Source organism: Microplitis mediator, chromosome 5, assembly GCF_029852145.1.
Source record: "Microplitis mediator isolate UGA2020A chromosome 5, iyMicMedi2.1, whole genome shotgun sequence".
NCBI lineage: Eukaryota > Metazoa > Arthropoda > Insecta > Hymenoptera > Braconidae > Microplitis > Microplitis mediator.
Genome location: NC_079973.1, coordinates 9229687 through 9251460, shown reverse-complemented (window position 1 = coordinate 9251460; position 21774 = coordinate 9229687). Strand labels below are relative to the sequence as shown.

Below are 21774 nucleotides of genomic sequence, written 5' to 3'. Positions count from 1 at the left end.
AGAAGATACGGAAGAAGATAGAAACAAGAAATTCAAGGAAGGATGTAACTGCATCAACGATTATGCGGTTGGCTGCGCGAATAAATGCGGTTAATAGTAAAACCGTAAGATATTCCACATGTGACATTAAAATTCTATATCTTGCTCACATATCAAATGCAATGTCTTTTCTTTGTATAAAACCACTCGTATACTTTCTTGCACCTGATGCAAAAATATTCCAATACATTGGCAGATGTCGATCTGTCATAAACTATAACATATATATTTTTATTATTTCCATAATTCAAAATTTCATATACCAATAAATTTTATTTCTGAAACATATGTAATTTAATTTTTGTTTCTTTTGATACAACAACGATGATAATAAATTTGTCTGTTAGGTCATAAGCTCATGAATTTCCAATTGATAAATAGAAATCAAATATTATAATGGGAATTATTAAATTATCCCAAAGAGATGAGGATTCGAGATGGATATTCTGGGTCGTCGGCCGGCTTCGTGGACCCTCGGATCAGTTCGGTCTCTAGATGTTGGCTCCAGTCTGTGCTAAGTCAGTTGACGACGAACCTAGAACGTGTTTACTTCGGGGATTTCGCGGGTTATTTCTTAATGTGACAGTTCAAATATATTTTTCTTGTCCTCATTTATTTTTTTCCCACAAAAGAAGAAAAAAAAAATAAACGTTTTCTTTCTCTTCAGTTATTTCTTCACTTTACTTTGATTTGTTTGTACTGCAGTAATAAGAATCTCATATTTATATTCATTCACATTTATGTCAAAAATAATAAATAATTGTCTTGGAAGAAATAGAATTTATTTATGATAAGAATTGCCTGCAATAATGATAAATGTTATTATTGATTAATCAATTTGTCGGTATTTTAATATTTATTTATTAAATATTATGTTATGATAAATATCAAAAGAGTTTTCTTTTAAATATCCGGATTTTCTGGACAATTCATTAAATAAAATGTCATGAGAACCCATTGCGTGATACGAATTGTATGACTGGTATTGTAATCATAAAACGCAAACGTTCATTTTATCGGGTACCCGTGGGACAAAACAAATATATGTGAAATGGAGTAAAATCTCAACAATATATATATAAGCGGTAAACGCACGTGTGCAATTTAAATTATTTCTTTTGAAATATTTTTGATAATTCGATATCATAGCAGTTAATCTGTTATATTGTTTGATATTTCAATAATTTACATTACATTTTATTCAACACAATTTTATTAATCACAAAATTTTTGATGAGGTTTCAACCATTTGAAAACAATATCACATATTATTGAAATAAATAATTTAATAAAAAAACTAAATAAAATAAAATCGAAGAAAAAAATGACACTGAATTCAGCCGACGTGTAGTAATTTTTGTTTTTTTTTTTAAAACAATAAATTATGAAAAAAAAAAACATTTGAAAAAATTGCACTTATAGATTTTTAAATTTTCTACATGTGCAAATTTTTTTTTTTTTTTTTTGTAATTTATTGGTTGGAAAAAAATTCAAAAATTTTTGATTGTCTGCTAACTTCAGGATCATAAAAAAAAGGATTTCTTGGCACAAGAATTTTCACTCGCTCCAAAAAAATTACTACTTGTCCCAATAAATTTTTTGCATTACACAGGACTGAACGTAAATATTCTTGATTAAAAAAAAATGTTTTGAAAACCTTCCAAAATGTTTTCTTGACTCGACGATTTTTTTATGCGTATAAATTGAAAACAAAAAATTTCGCAGGGCAATAAAACTTTTTTGGAGTAAGAAAAAATTTTCCGAGGTGAGAAAAAAATTATTGCTCTAAGAAATTTTTCCCAGTCCTAAGAAAATTTCAGTCTTCAATTTGTAGTGCAAAATATTTCTTACGCCAATAAATAATTTATTTCTGAGCAAAAAACAATCCGTCTTTATTTGAATTTTTAATAAATTTCGTGAATTCGTTATCTGAACTTGCAGTAAAACCCGAGGTTAATTAATGGACATTATGAGAAAGACTGAGTCTTTATGCCAAGTAATAAAAAATCATAAACGGCGTCTCGTCTCAACTTGAGTCTGACCAAGTATACAAACATCAACAAGACATTGAGTCTGATCCGCAAGCTGGTCTAGCAGGACTTTTACTGTTATACGTCTCCGCGATCAGTGTGCTCTATACCTTATTCAATGTTTCTCTTTTCTCTCAAACTTTTCATTCATTTTTTGCAAAGTTAATAATAATTAATAAAAGACATCTATCATAAATGCAGAGAAAGTATGAATATCAATGGCTGCAGAGTTGCAGTATAAAATGAACATTAAAAATGGTTAGAAGAGTAAATAATTAATTGTGTATATTAATAAATTTCTATAAGTGAATGTACTGATGCTGAAAACATGGCGTTGTGTCAACATGGCACAGCATCATCTTCATCATCAGAATTGCGTGAATTTATTATCACTGAAGACGAAAGTGCTATTGGTGATAATATAAGTATATTTGAGCCTCTGAGCGATTCATGTGGCGAAAGCGACATGGAGGGTCTTGATTTCTCTCTATTTGAGCCTCAAGTTGAACCCAACTGTTGCCATCAAGATTCTCGAGTTTATTCTGGCATTCTTGACCTCTTGATGCACTACTGTGGTAAGCAAATACTCGAATATAAAAGAGTTACTCTTGTCATTTGCCTTTCTCCAATCGTTATGATAAATTGACTATATATATATATTATTATTATTTTAATCCCATCAAATCAATTTTAACTTATACAATAATATCTTTAATATATGTTGTACATGTTTTTATAGCCTAGTTTTGCAGGTCATTACCCACTTTCTGAATGACTTGTTTAGCGTGATATCGTGTTCATAATTCATAGATCTCTATCTTTTACGATCGCTGTCCTTAGATACACAATACAATATATTTTTTATAAATAAATTGCTTTAATAAAGTAAATACTTTATTGATCTTGTCTTATTATAAAATAAACAAAATTGCCCGAGTACATTGACCTAATTGACCGACTTTTTTAAATCTAAAAATAGCAAGTGTATTTTATATAACTATAATTAAATTTTTTAAATATCCTTACAAACGAAGAATCTTTAAATAAGTTTCAATAAACTCCGACAGGTTTTCGATACATATATATACATATATATGTATTTAGTCGTTCCCATTTACTAACGTAACCGTTAAGATAATGCTAAAAAATTTAGCATTAATATATAAAATCGATAATATGTATAAATATACAAACTAAAATAAAACAATTTTACCAAACATATTCTGGGAAAAGTTTGAATTTCATATTACAGCAAAAATAATTGTAAGCATGAGTAACTTGAAGGAATTTCGAAATTTAAATAAATAGATTATATAAAGTACAGAAGTCGAGTATAATTTGATTATATTATTATTTTAATCATTCTTTTACATAATTTATTATTACTATACTTTTAAATTATTCATTTTATTTTTTATTTATTTAGTTTTTTTTCTTTCAGGTTAATTTTTATTATTTAAAATTTTTTTTAAATATTCCGCTTTTTTTTAGATGACGCTTTTTATTTTTTAATTCTACTGTTGCACTAGTGCTGCTGCAAGTAATTGGTGGAGGAAAAAAAAATAATAAAAATAAAAAATGGCAGCTAAATTTTTCATGAATTACCGGTTTTAAGTTTTTTTTATTAATTACAATTAAACAAAAAGGATTTAGTGATTTTCAAAAGCGTTCTTGCGACAAAAGATATAGAACTAATATAAATAAAATTATTTACACTGAAAAAAAAGAAATGTTGGTGCTACAGGAACGTTCCTGTAGCATGAGTTAGTCGCTACAACAGGATATTCCTGTTGCAGCCACAAGAATAATCCTATTGCTAAAAATAATTCATTTTAAATCAATAGAATAATGAATTGACAAAATACCGGGTCAAAATTATTCCTTAATTAATTATCTTTGCACTAGTATATAATTTAACCCATTTTAGTGTAATCGATAAAAGTGTAGAGATGATTAAACGTGAGTCGAGAAATGATTTCGATCGTAAAGCACACAGTGCGTTCGCGCTTGAGGTGTGCAATAATCAATACTCATTTTTTTTTTTATTCACTATTTTTCCCCATGACTTTTACTTAACAAAAAATGTATTTCGTGCAATTCCGGCTGTGATTTAAATATGATTCGTGGGGTTTATTATCGCAGTATATTATTTGCTGGCAAGAAAGAGGATAAGTAGAATAAAAGCAAGTAAAGAGGTGAGAAAAAGAGCAAATGAAACTCCACGCCGGGAATTAATTATTTGGAATGAACGTGGTCCAACGATGTCGAGACTCGAGACCATTAGCATCCGGAAATTGTCGAGGCACCCAGCAATACGATGTCTGTTCACCTGGGTTTAGTATATATACTATAGTTACATGCTCGAGTGGCCTCACGGGATCTCCAACCCTTTCCTCTTGTATATATCTATACCTTCATCTCTCCTTCATCTCTCCTCTGTACTGTCTCTTATGGATACTAAATTTTATCTGCCATTGACGTGCACAAGTGCATAAGTTCGAAGTATGAAATGTTATGCTTATAGGTACTTGTTTACGACCGGTTTGCCATAAGCTAATCCCTTTCACGGCTGGTTTGCCACCGACGCGATTTCATAATTAGTAGTAAATTGTATCACGATTAAGTATAATATCCAATGGGCTTATTCACTCATCGACCTTTCACTATACATTCGTATCTATATATACACTGATTTGTTAAATACGTTCTATAAAATTTTATTTACGTATTATAATTATCCATTTACTTTTGTCTAAAATGATGCATTATAAAATTTATAATTTACGATTTAATGTTTACAGAGCCAGAATGTTGTGTTAGTGAGACTGCTGGAGAATCATGTTGGGAACCATGTTACTGTGTTTTACTGCAAGATGAACAAACCCTCACGGCGTACAGAAGTGAGGACATGGCGGTAAGTTTATTAATTTTAATGTGTCAATTAATTAAATATGATAACAGAAATTTATCAATACAGAGATAAAATATAATATCCACGGGTAGTTTTCGTTGAATAATAAACTAGATTATTATTATTATACTAGAAAATATTTATTAGTTGCAATAATCTATGATGTCTAGACAGAATTAATGTAGACATCCCTTATGGACAGTTAACTAATTTTTATTCCATTTCACATTTATCACTTATATTTTCAATCTATACATTCTCAGAACTAGTGAATTAACTGAGTATTAAACTAAATATTTCATAACTTTTACATTTTTTTATGTTTTTCTCTTAAAATGAATCAGTGAAAAGTGCTGCAAATCAGTGACTTATTCAATCAGTGGTATACTTGGGACTGTTTATGCAGTGAATATTCACTGATTTGCAGCACTTTTCACTGATTCATTTTAAGAGGGTAAACCCGATCAGTAGCATTAGTCGCTCACTTTAACTGATTAATGCGTTTTTATAAAAAAAATTTAAACTAAAAAAATGATGATTGATAAACAATTATTTGTGATTTTAAATTCATATCAGAATATGACCTATCAGAGTATTTTGTAGTTTATTATAAATTCAAATTGAGTAACTGTTTTCAAAATACCGCTCAGCTAGCCATTATTTCACTAACGTTTGTTCGTTAGATTTATATTGACTTTTAATCTCACTCCCATGAAAATTGATCGAGCAATGGGTCTTTTACCTTAAATAAAAAAAAACTTTGGGAAAATTTTTATGTTAAATTATTTGGAGCATGCGTCAAATACATGATACTAAAGTGACAGACATTGAAAAAAACTTTTTTCTTTTAAATAAACAAATGAAATACTTGTAGGAGGAATTTTGAAAGATGCATTTCAAAAAATTTTATTTTATTCACTACTAGTTTATAAAAACAACAAAATCGGCAGATCTCTGCTACTTTCAGTATCATGTTAAACATATGTATATTTTTCTTTTATCCCGACTTTTTAATTAATTAATGATTCTAATACACCGTTCGCTAATTAAAAAATCAAGTTAGTTAATCTTCATAAAGCTCAATTTTTACTAAGGTCTAATAATTCTATGTTTTAATTTACTCCAAGATCTATTCGTGATAATTATCATCGCATAGTTAATTATTTTTTTACTTCAAATAGCTTCACAAATTGTTTATATTTTTGCTGATAAAGAAAAAAATAAAAATCATTATGATTTCTTAATTTTCTAGTAAAAAGTACTATAAATATATTTCAAGATAATTATGTGCCGAGAGAGAAATTTAATAGGAACATTTATTTGTACTTTAATGATATCAATATTTGCGTTAATTATATACGTAGTATATTCTTAGCAATTCTGGATTCATTTATATTTAATGAAGACATATATTTGCCTGACGTATATTTATTCTCCATAAATGTTAGTTTATTTGTGTTTATTGTTAGTAATCAAAACTGAATCGACTGGTTATTAAATACAAATAAATTTTATTAACATTAAATAACTTTTTATTGATGTATGTTGATAAATTTTAAATAATTAATGCTTCAAATTAAACTCCTGGTTAATGGTAGTGGTTATAAATTATGATGAATAAATTAAGATAAATTAGCTTATACATTTGTCATTGATTGTCAAATTTGTTCTATTTCATCATGATTTTTAAATAAATTGAATATTTCAAAAGCAATTAATTACGAGCCATCAAAAAACAATTTTTAAATTTTAATTATAACTGTTAACAATAAATTTATTTTAAAGTGTGATCTCTATTATTACAATGCCCAATAGATGTTTTGAAACACATTAGAAAAATTGCATGCATTTTGGCTTCGTGCACAATAATAAAAATTTTTTAAATTAACACAAAACTGGGTGTTAGAACAGCATTTTACACAAATTTTTACATTTTTTTAACATTATTAATTTGAAAAAAAAAATGTTATTATTCTCTATTATCAGTTCTGAAACTTTTACACATTCAAATGCTATCTGCAACACACGCAAAATGTTGAATTAACATTTTTATTTGTGTTATTTTGACATAAAAATTTATGTATAGAAGGAGGAGGCAGTGGGATTGTCCAAAAATTTTATAAAAAAAGTCTATTTTTTAAAAATTTCGAAATCACTTTTGTAAATACAATTGAGCATCATTTTAAATTTTTTCATTGCTGTTTTCAAAAAATTTTGTTTTTGTAAAAAAATCTTAATGACTGGTTTTATGACAAAGACAATTAAAATTTTTTTTTCCTTTCTTTGCATCCAATAATTATGGAAAATGTAATTTTTCTTTACGTAAATTACTTATAAGAAAGTTTAATTTAATCCAATTTCTTTAATTTCCAGAAATTTTTTTTTTACCTTTTTTAGGGGGTACACTTTGCCTGCAAAAAATAGACTTTTTTTTTTAACAGCAGCTAAAAATTATTTATTCATTTTGAATATTCTTAAAAAAAAAAAAAAAATTTAATGTATTTGAGTCCCCGAAAACTTGGTACAAATTTCCTTAAGTACTCCGTCTTGCCCCCCCCCCCCCCCTATATAAGCTTATTAAGTGGCTACGGTAAATTTACCACATTCTTTGTGTTACTTTAATGAATTAACACGCGCTCTATGTTAAAGTTACATTTTTAAGTGTTTTTGAATAGTAACAATCAGTAAACGTTACTTTTATTTCGAGAAGTCTACTGTTTCCGTGGCGCCACCAAATAATTGCAAATTCTTGTAGAACTCAACGAACTAAGACTTTTTTTCAAATAGCTATAACTTCTTCAAAAATGGACTAATTCAGACGTTTTTTTTTTCAAAATTTTCTTCTTCAAATGCACTTTCCGGAAAAAAATACAAAAAAATTAAAGATATTAAAATCTGTGAAATATATCACTTTTTCGAAAAAATCGCATTTTTCTCAAAAACTAAGCTAGATATCGAAAAATTTTATTCTTTAAAAAAGTCTTCTTTCGTCGAGTTCTACAAGAATTACGGTCATTTAGCGGTGCCACGGAAACCGTAGAATCCCCCAAAAATGTTAAATATTTAACATAAAATTTCTAGCACAGACTTTTTTGTTAACACAAATACGAAAAATTTTCTACTGTGTAACGTTTAATGAGTATACAATATTAAACTAATTAAATTAAATTTTGCTTGTAAATGCAGCTATTTGCTGGTGCTGGGTGCGTTTTCAGGGCTCATGACAAGGTTTGTATACATTCAACAGTCTAGTTCAATGGCTTGATGTATTTCAATTATTTATTCTAATTTACCTCTGATAAAAAATTAAAAAAAGACATTTGAATGCAGTCAGTATACTCTTTCCTGCATCAAAGGATACGCTTGTGTGAATGTGTGTGCGCAAATGCTTCAAATTGTCCGATGTATAATTTGTTGTCGGTGTAATAACAACCACACTGACGTTATAGAATGCACTCGTTAACCTGCCGGTAGAAATGAAGGGACACGTCTGCTACCATCGGATAATATTTCTGTAGGATCGTTTTCATCAAACCCTTCTGCCCTTGTAATTGATAGGCTTGCTCAAATACGTTGATGTATATATGTATCATATAATTTTCTTGTAAATTAATGACATCATCCTTATAAAGTTAGGTCAATTTCTAACACTTAGTTGTCTGGTGACTGATATGCATGTAGATGATAGAGACAATTGAACCATTCTCACAATTCATGCAAATGCCCTCCTTATTTATTCTTTGTTCTCTTATATAAAATATACTTTTTAATTTGCATAACTTGATATATTATATTAATATTATTATTATTACATTGTTGCACACTGAGAGAAAAAATGTATATTTTCAAGAAAAAATGCTTGATTTAAGTACTTTAGTTATTTAAATAGTGCCAAGAAATTATTGTCTTCAATCAAGGAAAATAATACGACGTTCTAATTAGCAAATTGTGTAACTTAATATTTTTTAGTAAGTGGTTCTGTTCAATTTTCAGATAGTAATTGTCAGAAAAATTATATTTGAGTAACCTAGACAAAAATATTATACATATACTAGATATGGAATTGATTTTTAGATGAAAACCCGTGAAAAATGAAACATATATGGCCATGCATGGGCATCATACTAGCTTTTTAATAAAGTTATACATGTCCATATATGAATCATATAAGGCCATATATGGTCATATATGGCCATAGTTATGTATGTCTATGCATGATCATGTATGCTTGTAACTAATAAATTATATATGGTCATATATGGCCATGCATGGGCATACCAACTTTTTAACAAAATTATGCATGGCCATACATAGTTATGCATGACTATAGATGATCATGTATAAAAAATTTATTAATTACTTTTTTTTCGCATAAATTGAAGAGTTTCTGAAATGGAGTTAGATAATTTGCTAATCAGAACGTCGAATAATTTTATTCAAGTATTTTATTTACTTGCTTATTACTAAGAAGAAAATTTTATTTTGTCAAAAAAAATATTATTAGACATCACTTTGTTTTATCTAATGTTGTTCAGATTAGTTTTGTACCTAAAAAAAAACTTTTTTTTTTATAAATAAATAATTTTACCCACTCTGATTCGAACCTAGACCGATCACGCGAGACTTATGACGTCCAGCTACGATGGCCTATTGGAAATCGTGTATTTAATAAACTCTTAACTTATTTATCGATGCTTGTCATCTTAAATATTAATTTACAAAACTAAATAATAAAATTTGAATATTTAATAGTTTATAGAAGTAGCCCGTGTAAAAAATTTTTGTTCATAATGACTTGAGATCTAAATTTCATCCCGAAACTCAGATCGTGACACCAATATTAATTTCATCATGAATTTGTATCAGCAATTTTAATCACGACAAAATTATAACTCAGTCAAATTTTTATCCAAGTGATCCGAAGTTCATTCACTAAATTAACTTTACAATCGAAACTGATTTACGTTGATCGAGTACTTGATAGAAGAAATTTATTGGTAATTTCTGAGTCGATAAATTTGACAAAAGGTTTATAATTCAGTAAAAATTTATTCAAGTTTCTATCAAAGTCATCCCAAGTCCAATTCAAAGACGTAATAATAAATTTTTAGAAGTGATACGGATTTATTAGACAAAAATTGTAAGAGCAAATTCATGATGAAAGTCATATTTGTGTCACGATCTGAGTTTCATGATGAAATTCAGATCTAAATTCATCAGGAACAAAAATTTTTTTTACACAAGAGCTCTCAAAAAAATTAATAAATTATATATTTTTATCAATACCAATAAGAAATTTCATTTTCTCACCTCCGGGCGGAAAGCGTCAACCTTCATCCCGCTGTGCAAAACGAAGTTGCCGCTTTCCGCCTCCGTCGAGGAGAAAAATTTATTTTTCTCTCAGTGCATAATATAACTATTAACTGCATGATATGAATTCAATTAACCGAAATGAATATTAGTAGTATATGTATTACGAATTGATAATTAATTATTTCAGATTGGCGATGCAATGTTTGTTGAATTGCCTCGAATACGCTTAGACGGCGGAGCCAGGGCTTTTCGTCAACATTGGGGATATGAATTGCGTCCATTAGCACCCCCACCACCACTTATTGAAGAAGATGAAGGCGGAATTGAACCAGAAACTGTCAGTCTACGTGAAGCCAACACTGCGTCGCCTATAGGTAAATTAAAGTTATTTAATGCATTGAAATTTTTTTCATAAAATAGAATAATTTATTCAAATCTAATCTTCGATAATTCTTTTTTATTAAAGATGTTTACAGTTTTTGGTATAAGGAATCGTTTCTGATCGTTACCAAAAATTAACAAAATATTTAAAAAATGATAAAACCTTTTAAAAAAATAATTCAAAATATCTTTCAAAGTTTTATCAAATCTTATTCTCGATGTAATGGACTTGTTTGATTGTAGGAGAAACTATTTAATCCTAGATAACCAGAGTTTCACTTCCAAAATTGATATTAAACTTTTGATATTAGACGTCAAAATTTACAGCTTAACTTTTTAGTTCTCCTAGATATCAAATTATTTATCAACTTTAAGTAAAGTTATAGGATTTATTTCACGTTTATGAGACATAAAAATTAAAGATAAAAAGTTTGACTGTCAATTTCTATGTGGGCTTTATGTCACTCTGATTATCTGACAATCTGCCGTCAATTTTTATGTAAATTTACTGTCGTAATCTGAAGGAAAGTCGACACAACAAATTGCCATCAAATTGCTTGCAAAAAAGTTAATAAGCAAAAGTTATTTTTAAATTGACAGCAAGTTGGCGTCATTTAATTTGCACGCAAATTTTGACGTCAAGTTGACAGCAAAGTGGCGACAAACTGTCACAACTTGTTGCCAACTTAAACGCAATAAATTAGTGAGCAAGAAGTTGACATGAACTGTGGACGCAAATTTCTATTTAAGTTGACGGCAATAATTAACAAGCAATTAATTGACGTAAAGTTCTAGGAAATTTTCTCTGTGTCAACTTGGCGACAAGTTGTGACACAGTAGATTGTAGCCAACTTTTTGGGAAAGTTGATGCCAACTTGTTGTCAACAGTTCAAAGTGTAAAGTTGTCGTCAAGTAGATCGCTACTAAGGATCTCTTCTATAAATTGAACATCAGTAGATCAAGTAGGGATGCAATCGTTTGTCCAGATGACATCCATTTTCTGTTATCCATTACAGCATTACCGGCAACAGTGTAATTGTCGACATAGCCGACAATTTGTACAACTCACCCGTTAACTGGCGACATCGTAATAAATTCAAACAATTAAAATTAGTTTTATGTTTGAGATGCAAGATTTAAAAGACTGAGGATAGAAATTTAATCAATTATACATTTCGCAGCCTTGAAATACGTTTTTAATTTCCAAAACGACAACTTGCGTCAACATTTAAATGATAATCTTGAGATATTTTTAAAATGAATATTAATTTCTGGTACAAAACAGATTTTGCTCTGATTTATTTAAGTTTAGTTGTTCTGATTTATTTGATAAGTGCAGACTATTTGAAGAGACCCACCCAGTCATCAACATTCAGTAGTTGTTTATCGAGTTTTATGAGGTAGAACGTTTTCATCCGTCATTGCAGACGGTGTCATTGCATCGTCATCCGCTCGTTGCGGATACGATAAAATAAAACTTACAACCGCTTACTTCTCATGCAGTCTGTTTGCAATATTATAAATGCCTTTACGTGTTTTATATTCTGTTGAGTGTCAGCAATTTTTATTAGTATTTACCATTAAATTGCTGCTATTTTTTTAATTGATTAAAGTGCACAGTAATATGATCAACAAGTGAAGTGAATAATCAGTGATTCAGTGGCATTCAATTATTGAAAATCCAAGTTCTTTGTTTATATATATTTTACTAATTTTGTTTTGTAAAATGGGGCATCGAAGACTGTGGAATACCTTCGTAAGATGGACAAGAAAAGATAATTATGATTATCAAGAAGAAGAAGATGAATCGTCATGTTCCGACAGTGATCGTGAGTAATTCTATTTTACGAAAGGAAAAACTTAACAAGTACACAGAAAAAAAAATTGTCCCAAGAAAATTTTCACTTGCCCTAAGAAATTGTTTTTTTGTATTATGAATTGAAAACAATTTTTCCTGCGCCAAGAAATCCTTTTTTTTCTGTGTATAAAATTTGAATAATTTAATATAATTTAATTAATCTCTGCGTTATTATCATTTAAACAGATATTTAAATGTTATCTTCAAAACCACGAACGTAAAACAATAAAAAAAGGTTAAAGAGATTGGCTGGTTAAGTTTACAGTCTAGGTGATACGAGAGTTTCTCTGTAATATAAGTAAAGTAGACAATGGTCGTCTCTAAAGCGCGAATACGATATGCAACTAGTGTTCTCTTATTACTCTAAGTGGGTTATAATTTGACTCTGGTCACACTCAATAATGATTATGAAATTTCTTAGATGTTATTAGTAACACTTATTATACGATGACGTAATTTAACATCAAGATATTAACGTACAGTATCACGATCATGTCTTTTATAAATTTTTTAGACTTCTTCTTATAATAAATAAATGAATTAAATTGAAGAAAATGGTGCAATCGTTGATAAATTAGTGATACTCATTTTTTATTCTAACAATGAGTCATGTCAAACAGTGACACTACTGGAAAGAGTTATAAATTATTGGATCATAAATACAAGTAATAGATGTAGAGTTTGAAAAAATTTATTGCTGAAGGATAATTATATTTTTACTTAAAAAAAAAATGAATAAAAAAATACGAGGAAATGTTATTTTGATGTTTTTTAACTTATGTATTGTTCATCAAACGTAAACCTTTAGAGTATGACTCATTTGTGTCTTTCATTTGTAGGAAAAAAAGAAGTAAATAAAAACATTCAATGTTTTTTTTTTTATTAAAAAACTATGTTCAGTTTAAAATTAAGAATTGAGGATAAACAATAATAAATCTAAACAAAGAGACATTCAAATTTAAATCTTTTAAATCATTTTTGAGTTTAAAATGATCATGATGACCATTTACAGCGGATGATGATTAAAAGTTGAATTTCCGTATTTCCTTACTGATAATAAACTTGAGATAAGAAGGCAGTGGTTCTCAACTTATATTTATTTTCTTAAATTCAAAATTCGATAAATAATTTTTATATTAAAAGTATTCTCGGACAATACCCCCCCCCCCCCAACTTTTCAAAAGTATTCAATGACTTTCAAATTGTCATAACTATATTCAAATTTTATTATTTAATTAAAAGGATAATTGTCGCCGGGATTTAAATTTTTTTAAAAATTACGGAAATTCGTCATCAATTAGGAGTTGGGCGAAATTTGGTAAATAAATTTTAGCCTAAAGAAATTTGAAAAATCGAAGCTTATGACATGAAGATTTTATTGAAATTTATTTTCCACACTGAGAGAAAAAAAAATTAAATTCAAGTAATTCTTTATTTTTTATAAAATTAAATTGATATTAAGAAAATTTTTGCTTTACTTTATGAATAAATTTCTATGAACATCAATTACTTAAGGCAACCGAATATTTCGACAATTCACTTGATATTTCTCAAATTTACTACAATTAAAAACATCAATGGAGCAATTATTTGGATAAAGAAAAGGAAGGAATTGAAGAAAGATATAATTGAAAATTATAAATAAATTCTTGAACTAAGAAAAACATTTGTTTTTATAACAAAATAAAATTTCTTATTGGTGTTGATAAAAATATATTAATTTTTTCGAGTTAGTTCTATAAACTATTAAATATTCAAAATTTAGTATTTAATTGTGTAAATTAATATTTAAAATGACAAACATCGATAAATAACTCAAAAGTTTATTCAAAATAAGATTTCCAATAAGCCACCGTAAACGTCATAAGTAGGGACAAGATTTTTACCTTAATTTTGATATCTATGGTTCAAATATTTGATATTCCGGCAAAAATAATGGCTTCATAAAAAAAGTTTTTAAACAAAAGTTGAAGGAAATTTAATTTTCTAAAAAAATGTCTCTCATGATTTTCTTACACGACCAATATTTTCACCGTAATTCCAAAATTAAGATTCATAATGAATGATTCAAATTGTTGTTAATTATGAAAACCTTAAGTTTGAAATTACGGCTTCCTTATTAGTCCTGAGACCAAATGATAAGAGACATTTTTTTTATAAAATTGAATTTTGAACAACTTTCACTTAAAAAACTTTTCTATACGACCAATATTTTTGCTGTGATATCAAAAATTTGACATCATTAATTATTAATTGTTGCATTTTTAAATTAAGGAAAAAATCCTGGCCTTAGTCATAAGTCTTGTGTGATTGGTCTAAGTTAGAATTTTAGGAAGGGTAAAGTTATTAATTTATAATAAAAACGTTCGTTAAAGTACAATACTATTCCGAACAACATTTGATTAAATAACATGACTAGTAATATTTTTTTGACAAAATCAAATGTTTATCTTAATATTAAGCTAGTAAATAAAATACTCAAATAAAGTTATTATTTTTCTTGATTGAAGAAAATAATTTGTTGACACTATTTAGGTAACTGAAATACTTAAATCAATCATTTTCTCCTAAAAATATACCCGTGTAAAAATAAATAGTTCAAAAAAAGTTAAAAAAGTGTTGACTAAACTTCATAACGTGACACGATGACGAACTTTTTTTAAACGATTTTTAAACTTGAAAAGTCAAGAGAAAAATCAATAAATATCCTACTATTGTTAGGATATTCTAAAACGAAAAACGTTCAGAAACAGTTCAAAATTAGTTTTTTCTGAACATGTTTTGCCCTGAAAAATGATAATTCGTAATATTTAGTCAAGTGTTTACATCTGTGTATTTTCATAAGTTTAAAATAGTCAACACTTTTTTGACCCTTTTCAACAATTTTTTTTATTCGGGTATACACTTTTTTTCTCAGTGCAAATTTCGTAACAATTGTATCTATTTTTTTTCAAACTCTGTATCTCGTTGGGGGGGGGGGAGGGGCGTATTGTCTGAGAATAACCTGATTATGATTTGTCATCATTATTGTTTTTTAGAACTTTTTTTCTTTTAAATTAACTTATCGAAATACTGTAGTAGGCTAATGTATTTACTGATGTAATAAAAAAAAAAAAATTAACATGAAATCTTATCAACAGCGTCGTTTGTGAGGAAAGCCAGAACTCTACCAGCAAAAGGTTATCATCAACAACGACATACAATGCATCCCGAATTATCATGTCTGTCAAACCTAAAAATTGATGCAAATTTATCTTTACCGCCTTGTAAGTTTTTTCTTATACTAATTTGATTTATTTTTTTTTTATTTTTATTATTTTTTTTATTCACCTTTGACATTTTTTTATATCGATTAAAACGCTTTAATTAACTTGACTATTAAAGCAGAAATGATTTACTTTTTTATAGACTGTATTTAAAATTTAATTAGATGTGAAATTACGAAGAAAAAAAGGACTTTTTTGGTGCAAAAAATTTTGATTAATCCCAAGAAAACTTTTACTTGCGCCAAGAAATTGTCTTATTTCTGTGTAATTATGAAAAAAGTCAAAGTATAATTTAAATTAATGTTAAGTATTGAATAATTATGAAGTTAATGTAGATGGTATAAAGAATAATAAAAAGTTTATGCAATAAATATTATCTTTTGTTTGAGCAAAGGCAAAGTATTGTATTATATTAGTACAGGAAGTAAAATAATGAAAAATAGACGAAAAGCTTTGGAGAAAATTGATATTCTCTTTCACCTCGTCCCACTTAACCCGCCCCCTCCTTCCGCTTTGCCTCCTTCTGTCTTTCGTATCTACCTCTTTCTATTAAACTTTTGGCTCTCGGTTATTGCGGTAGAACTAAACGATTTTTCCATGCACGATCCACGATCGACTCTTGGAAATGAGCCAGTGATATTTTTATGTATGCTGCAACCTCAGTTAACTTTTTCAAAGATTTTTATTAAACTTTTAAAAGTAAAATGAAAAACAGGATCCAATCTTATGTAAATAAAAACTATAAAGTGTAATTCGAATCCGGACGATCTGGCGACTTCACACATCCGGTACTCCGGAAGTTGAGCGTCTGTATACAGGAAAAAGTCCCGTTTATAATGTCGGATAAACCGGACTTTCACCTGATTGCGTGCTAAAGTCTTTTTTGTGTGAATATTATTCATTAAATATTTAAAAGGGTTGTATATGTATTTAGTTTATTTGTAATAAATTAGTTACTTTAAATAATAAAAATTTAAAAATATATTATGCAATTAATTTCAGTATTCGTAAGTTTTAAGTGTAATTGTAATTTGTGAGTATATTGTAAGCAGTTACGAAACATAGGAAATTTTAATTTTATCGAGCTTTCGGCATTAATTAAAAATTTATGTGTGCTAACTAAAGTTGATGTTGCATGGCAGCATTAAATTTTTAATATATATGCAAAAGCGCTATCAAATAAATAATCATTGAAATTTTTAATATTTTTTAAAACAAAATTAATGAATTTTAGTTATTTATAGTGAAACTAACGTTAGTAATTAATATTTAATAAATTTTTTTTTTAATGCAAGTTTATAAAGACAGTAGGATTAAAAATAAAACGATATTTATAATATTAAACTTGCGTATTATATTTTATAACATGGAATATATTGAACGTTGTTGGATTTGAATAGCAAAAAAATTTTTCTGATTTATTTATTAAAAAATTTTTGTTTGTTTTTAACAGGAAATTATTAAAACATTAACTCACTACTATAGCAGCTGTGTAAACTTTTTAGACAAAGTGCGTTGTTTTATTCAACTCGAATTCGTTCGCGTGATAGTTTTCCATTCGGACACAAAAAAACTTTTTCAAGATCCGATCTATCATTTTTAGATTCGTTTTTCCTACCGTTTTTTTATTGCTATGATTTGTTAGTATACCTATATGTATATATTAGGGTGATCCAAAAAATAACAAATTTTTATTTTTTTCTCGGTAACAGGTTCAAAAGTTTCATTTAGATAAAAAAAGACGCCTGTGAAAATTAGAGCTCTTAATATTAACATTTAGTAGTTCCTCATCGCACTTTTCTATTTTCCGTAAGAATAACATGGAAAAAATTTTTTTTACGTCTTCTGATTTTTATAAGTAGCTAACGATGCTCCATAGGAATAATCGGCAGGCATATTTTTGTGGGTAATTGAATGCTCTACAAAAAAAGATTCTTATTATTTTTTGATAAATCTATTTGTTCAAAATTTATCTAAGGTTGAAGTCAAATGCATATTAAATTTTGAGATCTTCTTACTTATTCGGCGAAACTATCAGTCTTATCAAAACATATTACAGGAACTTTTTTGTAGATAATTTTATTCCTTACAAATTGTTACAAATAAAGTTTTTTCGAATTCCGCATTGTTTTCTAGTTATTTTCATTTTAATGTCATGCTCATAAAAAAAATAGTCTTCTGATCGATTTTAAGAGCTTGATATTAAAATAAAAATAACTAGAAAACAATGCGGAATTCAAAAAAACTTTATTGGGAATAACTTCTAGGAAATAAAATTTTCTACAAAAAAGATCCTATGATATTCTGTAATAAGTCTGATAGTTTTGCCGGAAAAGTAAAAAGATCTCAAAATTTAATATGAATTTGACTTCAACCTTAAATAACTTTTGAACAAATAGATTTATCAAAAAATGATAAGAAACTTTTTTTGTAGAGCATTCAATTCCCTGCAAAAATATGCCTGCCGATTATTCCTATGGAGCATCGTTAGCTACTTATAAAAATCAGAAGACGTAATGAAAATTTTTTCCATGTTATTCTTATGGAAAATAGAAAAGTGCAATGAGGAACTTCTTAATGTTAATATTAAGAGCTCTAATTTTCACAGGCGTCTTTTTTATCTAAATTAAACGTTTGAACCTGTTTCCGAGAAAAAAATAAAAATTTGTTATTTTTTGGATCACCCTAGCATATATATATATATATATTTTTTTTTTCTTTGAAAATTTACATTTATGTATTGAAGACATTTCCTTATATAAAGTCGTGTTTCAGTTCAATCATTGAATGACCGATGATCAAATAGAATAAATTTAAATGATTTCAAAGGGTTCTAATATTAAAAATTTAAAATGTGTAATAATACGCATTATTTTCAGTAATTATTATTATTTTCATTTATCATAAAAAAGTGTGACAATAAACTGAGCTCGTGGGTTAAACTTATATAACCTAACGATTTTTTTTTATCATATAAAATCAACCGGAAGTTCGTTATTAACTCGATAATAGTATATTGTACAACTAGTGCGGTAAGTTGTCGATTGCCCACGAGAGCGAAGTTGAGCGCACGAACGAAGTGAGTGCGCTCATTTGCTCGAGTGGGTAATCGACAACACCGCACGAATTGAACACAGTTTTTTTTATCATTAATGCAATATAAGTACTATCTTAGTGCTCGCTGTTTTATTCTCCAAGTAGCTTTTTGCTGATTCAACTGTTGCCGCGACATTTTTGTGGGTTAAACGATAATCTGCATGCGACAAGAAGTAAATTTGAGTGCGACAAGTTTACTTGTCGCACTCAAATTTACTTGTCGCACGCAGATAATCGTTTAACGCACACAAATGTCGTGGAAACAGTTGAATGGGCAAACAGCTATTTGGCGAACAAAAGAGCGTGCGCCAAGATAGCACTTATATTGCATGAATGATAAAAATATTTTTTTCCTCACACTTATATGTCATAACGCTGACTATTTCTTTTAATAGATCGTACATAAACCAATTACAGGTTATATTTTAATCTAATAAATAAATTTACAGTTGATTATTCTCTTGAGGAATAATAGCAAAATGTTTAATGACCATTCATGGATCATTTTTAAAAAATTAAAATATCTTGGAGTAGTATATAAATTTAGTCACCAATTTAGAATTTAATTGGTCAATTCTGTTGAAAGATATATCAGTCTTCAATGATGTTAGCATATATTATGTTTATTATCCTATTTATAATGATCAGAAACGATTCCTATAATTTTAAAATGTGAACATCTACATAATATTGATTTAAATTATTTTAAGTTTCTCCGAGGAAAGTGAAAATAAAAAGTTGAATCATAGTTCTCTATACATATAATATCGCGTCACAAATCTCATCGTATACTAAAATAATTTATCATTGAAAAACCGTATAAAAAATTTTAATGACTAATCGATATACTTTTTATATAGAAGTATACTCTCTAAATCTGAAACAGTGAAAACCACTAAAAAATAGTGTATATACACTTGGTATATACTTATAGCTGTGAAACAGTGAATAGTCACTGTTTTAAATTTAGAGAGTAAAAATAAAAAATACAAATTTCGATATTTTTTTTATATGCCCAAATGATTTTTGATATAAGTATCGGAAACCATAAGCCGAAACCAAGTCAAATTTGACTTAAACGGATACTAAAAGTAAGTCAACTTAGTCAAAAATACATTTGAATTGTCTGAGAACTCACTTAGTATCCATTTAAGTCAATAATGTCAAATTCAAGTTCTTCTTTTGACCCGTGTAAATTTTTATTTTTTTTTTATTTTGAAACTTTCATAAAAAAAGTACACCGACGACCAGGAAAAAAAAATTTTGTATGCTCTTATGGCTTCCGGTATTTGTCTCTACTAGAACCATAAAGGCTTATAAAAAATTTTGAAATTTGTATTTTTTCATTTTTCGATAAAAGTAAAAAAAATAAAATTTTTCTATGCTGTTATGAGACCTGTAACTCGATATACTGTTTAGTGTGACATATGTTATAATATTTGATACTAACTTAGTTGTAAATTAGTTAAAACATTATTATTCGTTATAATAAAAGAGTCAGGACTATAATTTACTTTGCGGGAATGCAGCAGTTCAAACAGTAAATACGTAAACTTCGTTATTATAATTAGCTGTGAATTTCCTAAAATTCTAATCTCACTAAAAAAAAAAAATTACAAATTTTTGAAATTGTTTTGAATTATTAATTTAGCTAATAATGACATTTAAATAAATAAATTTTAAATTTCGAGGACACTTTGAGGTAAACCTCAAAACCTTCATTTGAGGACAAAAACTCGAGTTTTTTTCCACTCAGGAAATTACTTTTTGGCTCTTAAAAATTTAGTTTATCGTCTACATTCTTTTAATTACAAAATACTTTATTTTATCAATTACTTAACAATAGTCATGTAAGTAAAGGCGGAGGAATAGTCTGGAAATTGACCAACTGACCAACGAAAAATTGACTAACGGTCATTTTTTTAAATTTAATGCAATTGATTTTGATCAGAAAATTATTTTATAAAAAATTGAAGGAAAAATTTTTCACCGTCATTTCGCGTCTAAATAGAATTAAAGAGAAATTTTTTAAGAATTTTTTTTAAAAAACAATTCAGTCGTTACGTTAAGTGAGAAGACTTCCAGTTTACTTACAATTACAAGTGCTTGTACATTTAATGTTGTCCAGGGAATTATTTTATAATAAATTTACCGAAAAGTTGACAAAATCATTTTTGATGTCAATTGACGAGCAATTATCAATCATAATTTCTCGTGATCTGACTGAACATAACAATGGCGGTCATTTTGTATCTGCACAAAAAAAATTAAACTTGAATCAAGAATTTTTTTCTTCAAAGTTGAATTCTTGTTTCAAGTTGTTCTGTTTTTTTAATTCGAAAGTGTTTGATCTTCGAACTCAAAAATCTGTTAGGCCGTTGGAACAAACCTTCACTGAAAAAAAATAAATTTTGTCCAACGATATCTTTGGAACGAATCATCAACCGATTTGAAAGTTTTTGGTGGCAATCGAAGGGGCTCACCAAGACTCAAAACTGAGTACATTTTGAGGTGAATCGGACAAGTGGTTTACAAGTTATACGCAAAAAACCTAAAAAAAGAAAAAAATTTCAATTTGTGTTTTTCGTATAACTTGTAAACTACTTGACCGATCGACTCTAAAATCTAATCAATTTTAAGTCTTGGTGAGCCCGTTCGATTGCCACCAAAAATGTTCAAATCGGTTCATTCGTTCCAAAGATATCGTTGGACAAAAAAAGTTTACACACACGCACACACACACGCGCGCGCGCGTACACACACACATACACACACACACACACGTCCATCCGGGAATAGTCAAAATAGTTTCCTGGGACCTAAAAACGTCGACATTTGATGAAAACTCGATTTTCAAAAATCGGACCGAAACCAATAACT

The 21774-nt window shown here is 28.1% G+C and overlaps 1 protein-coding gene across 7 annotated transcripts in view; it reads left to right on the top strand.

Moving 5' to 3' along the window:
• The window catches only part of LOC130667379 (disabled homolog 2-interacting protein), a 76816-nt gene that overhangs the window by 10219 nt on the left and 44823 nt on the right, over positions 1–21774 (top strand). Inside the window, exons 1-5 of one of the 7 annotated variants that reach the window (XM_057468890.1) lie at positions 1925–2644; positions 4871–4983; positions 8167–8208; positions 10481–10667; positions 15673–15798. In XM_057468890.1, the coding sequence (XP_057324873.1) occupies positions 2398–2644; positions 4871–4983; positions 8167–8208; positions 10481–10667; positions 15673–15798 (715 nt within the window). In that variant the 5' untranslated portion in view covers positions 1925–2397. Of the gene's footprint in view, positions 1–1924; positions 2645–4870; positions 4984–8166; positions 8209–10480; positions 10668–12095; positions 12504–15672; positions 15799–21774 lie in introns of those variants that run through there. The other 6 variants (XM_057468897.1, XM_057468891.1, XM_057468895.1 and 3 more) reach the window with 6 other exon arrangements.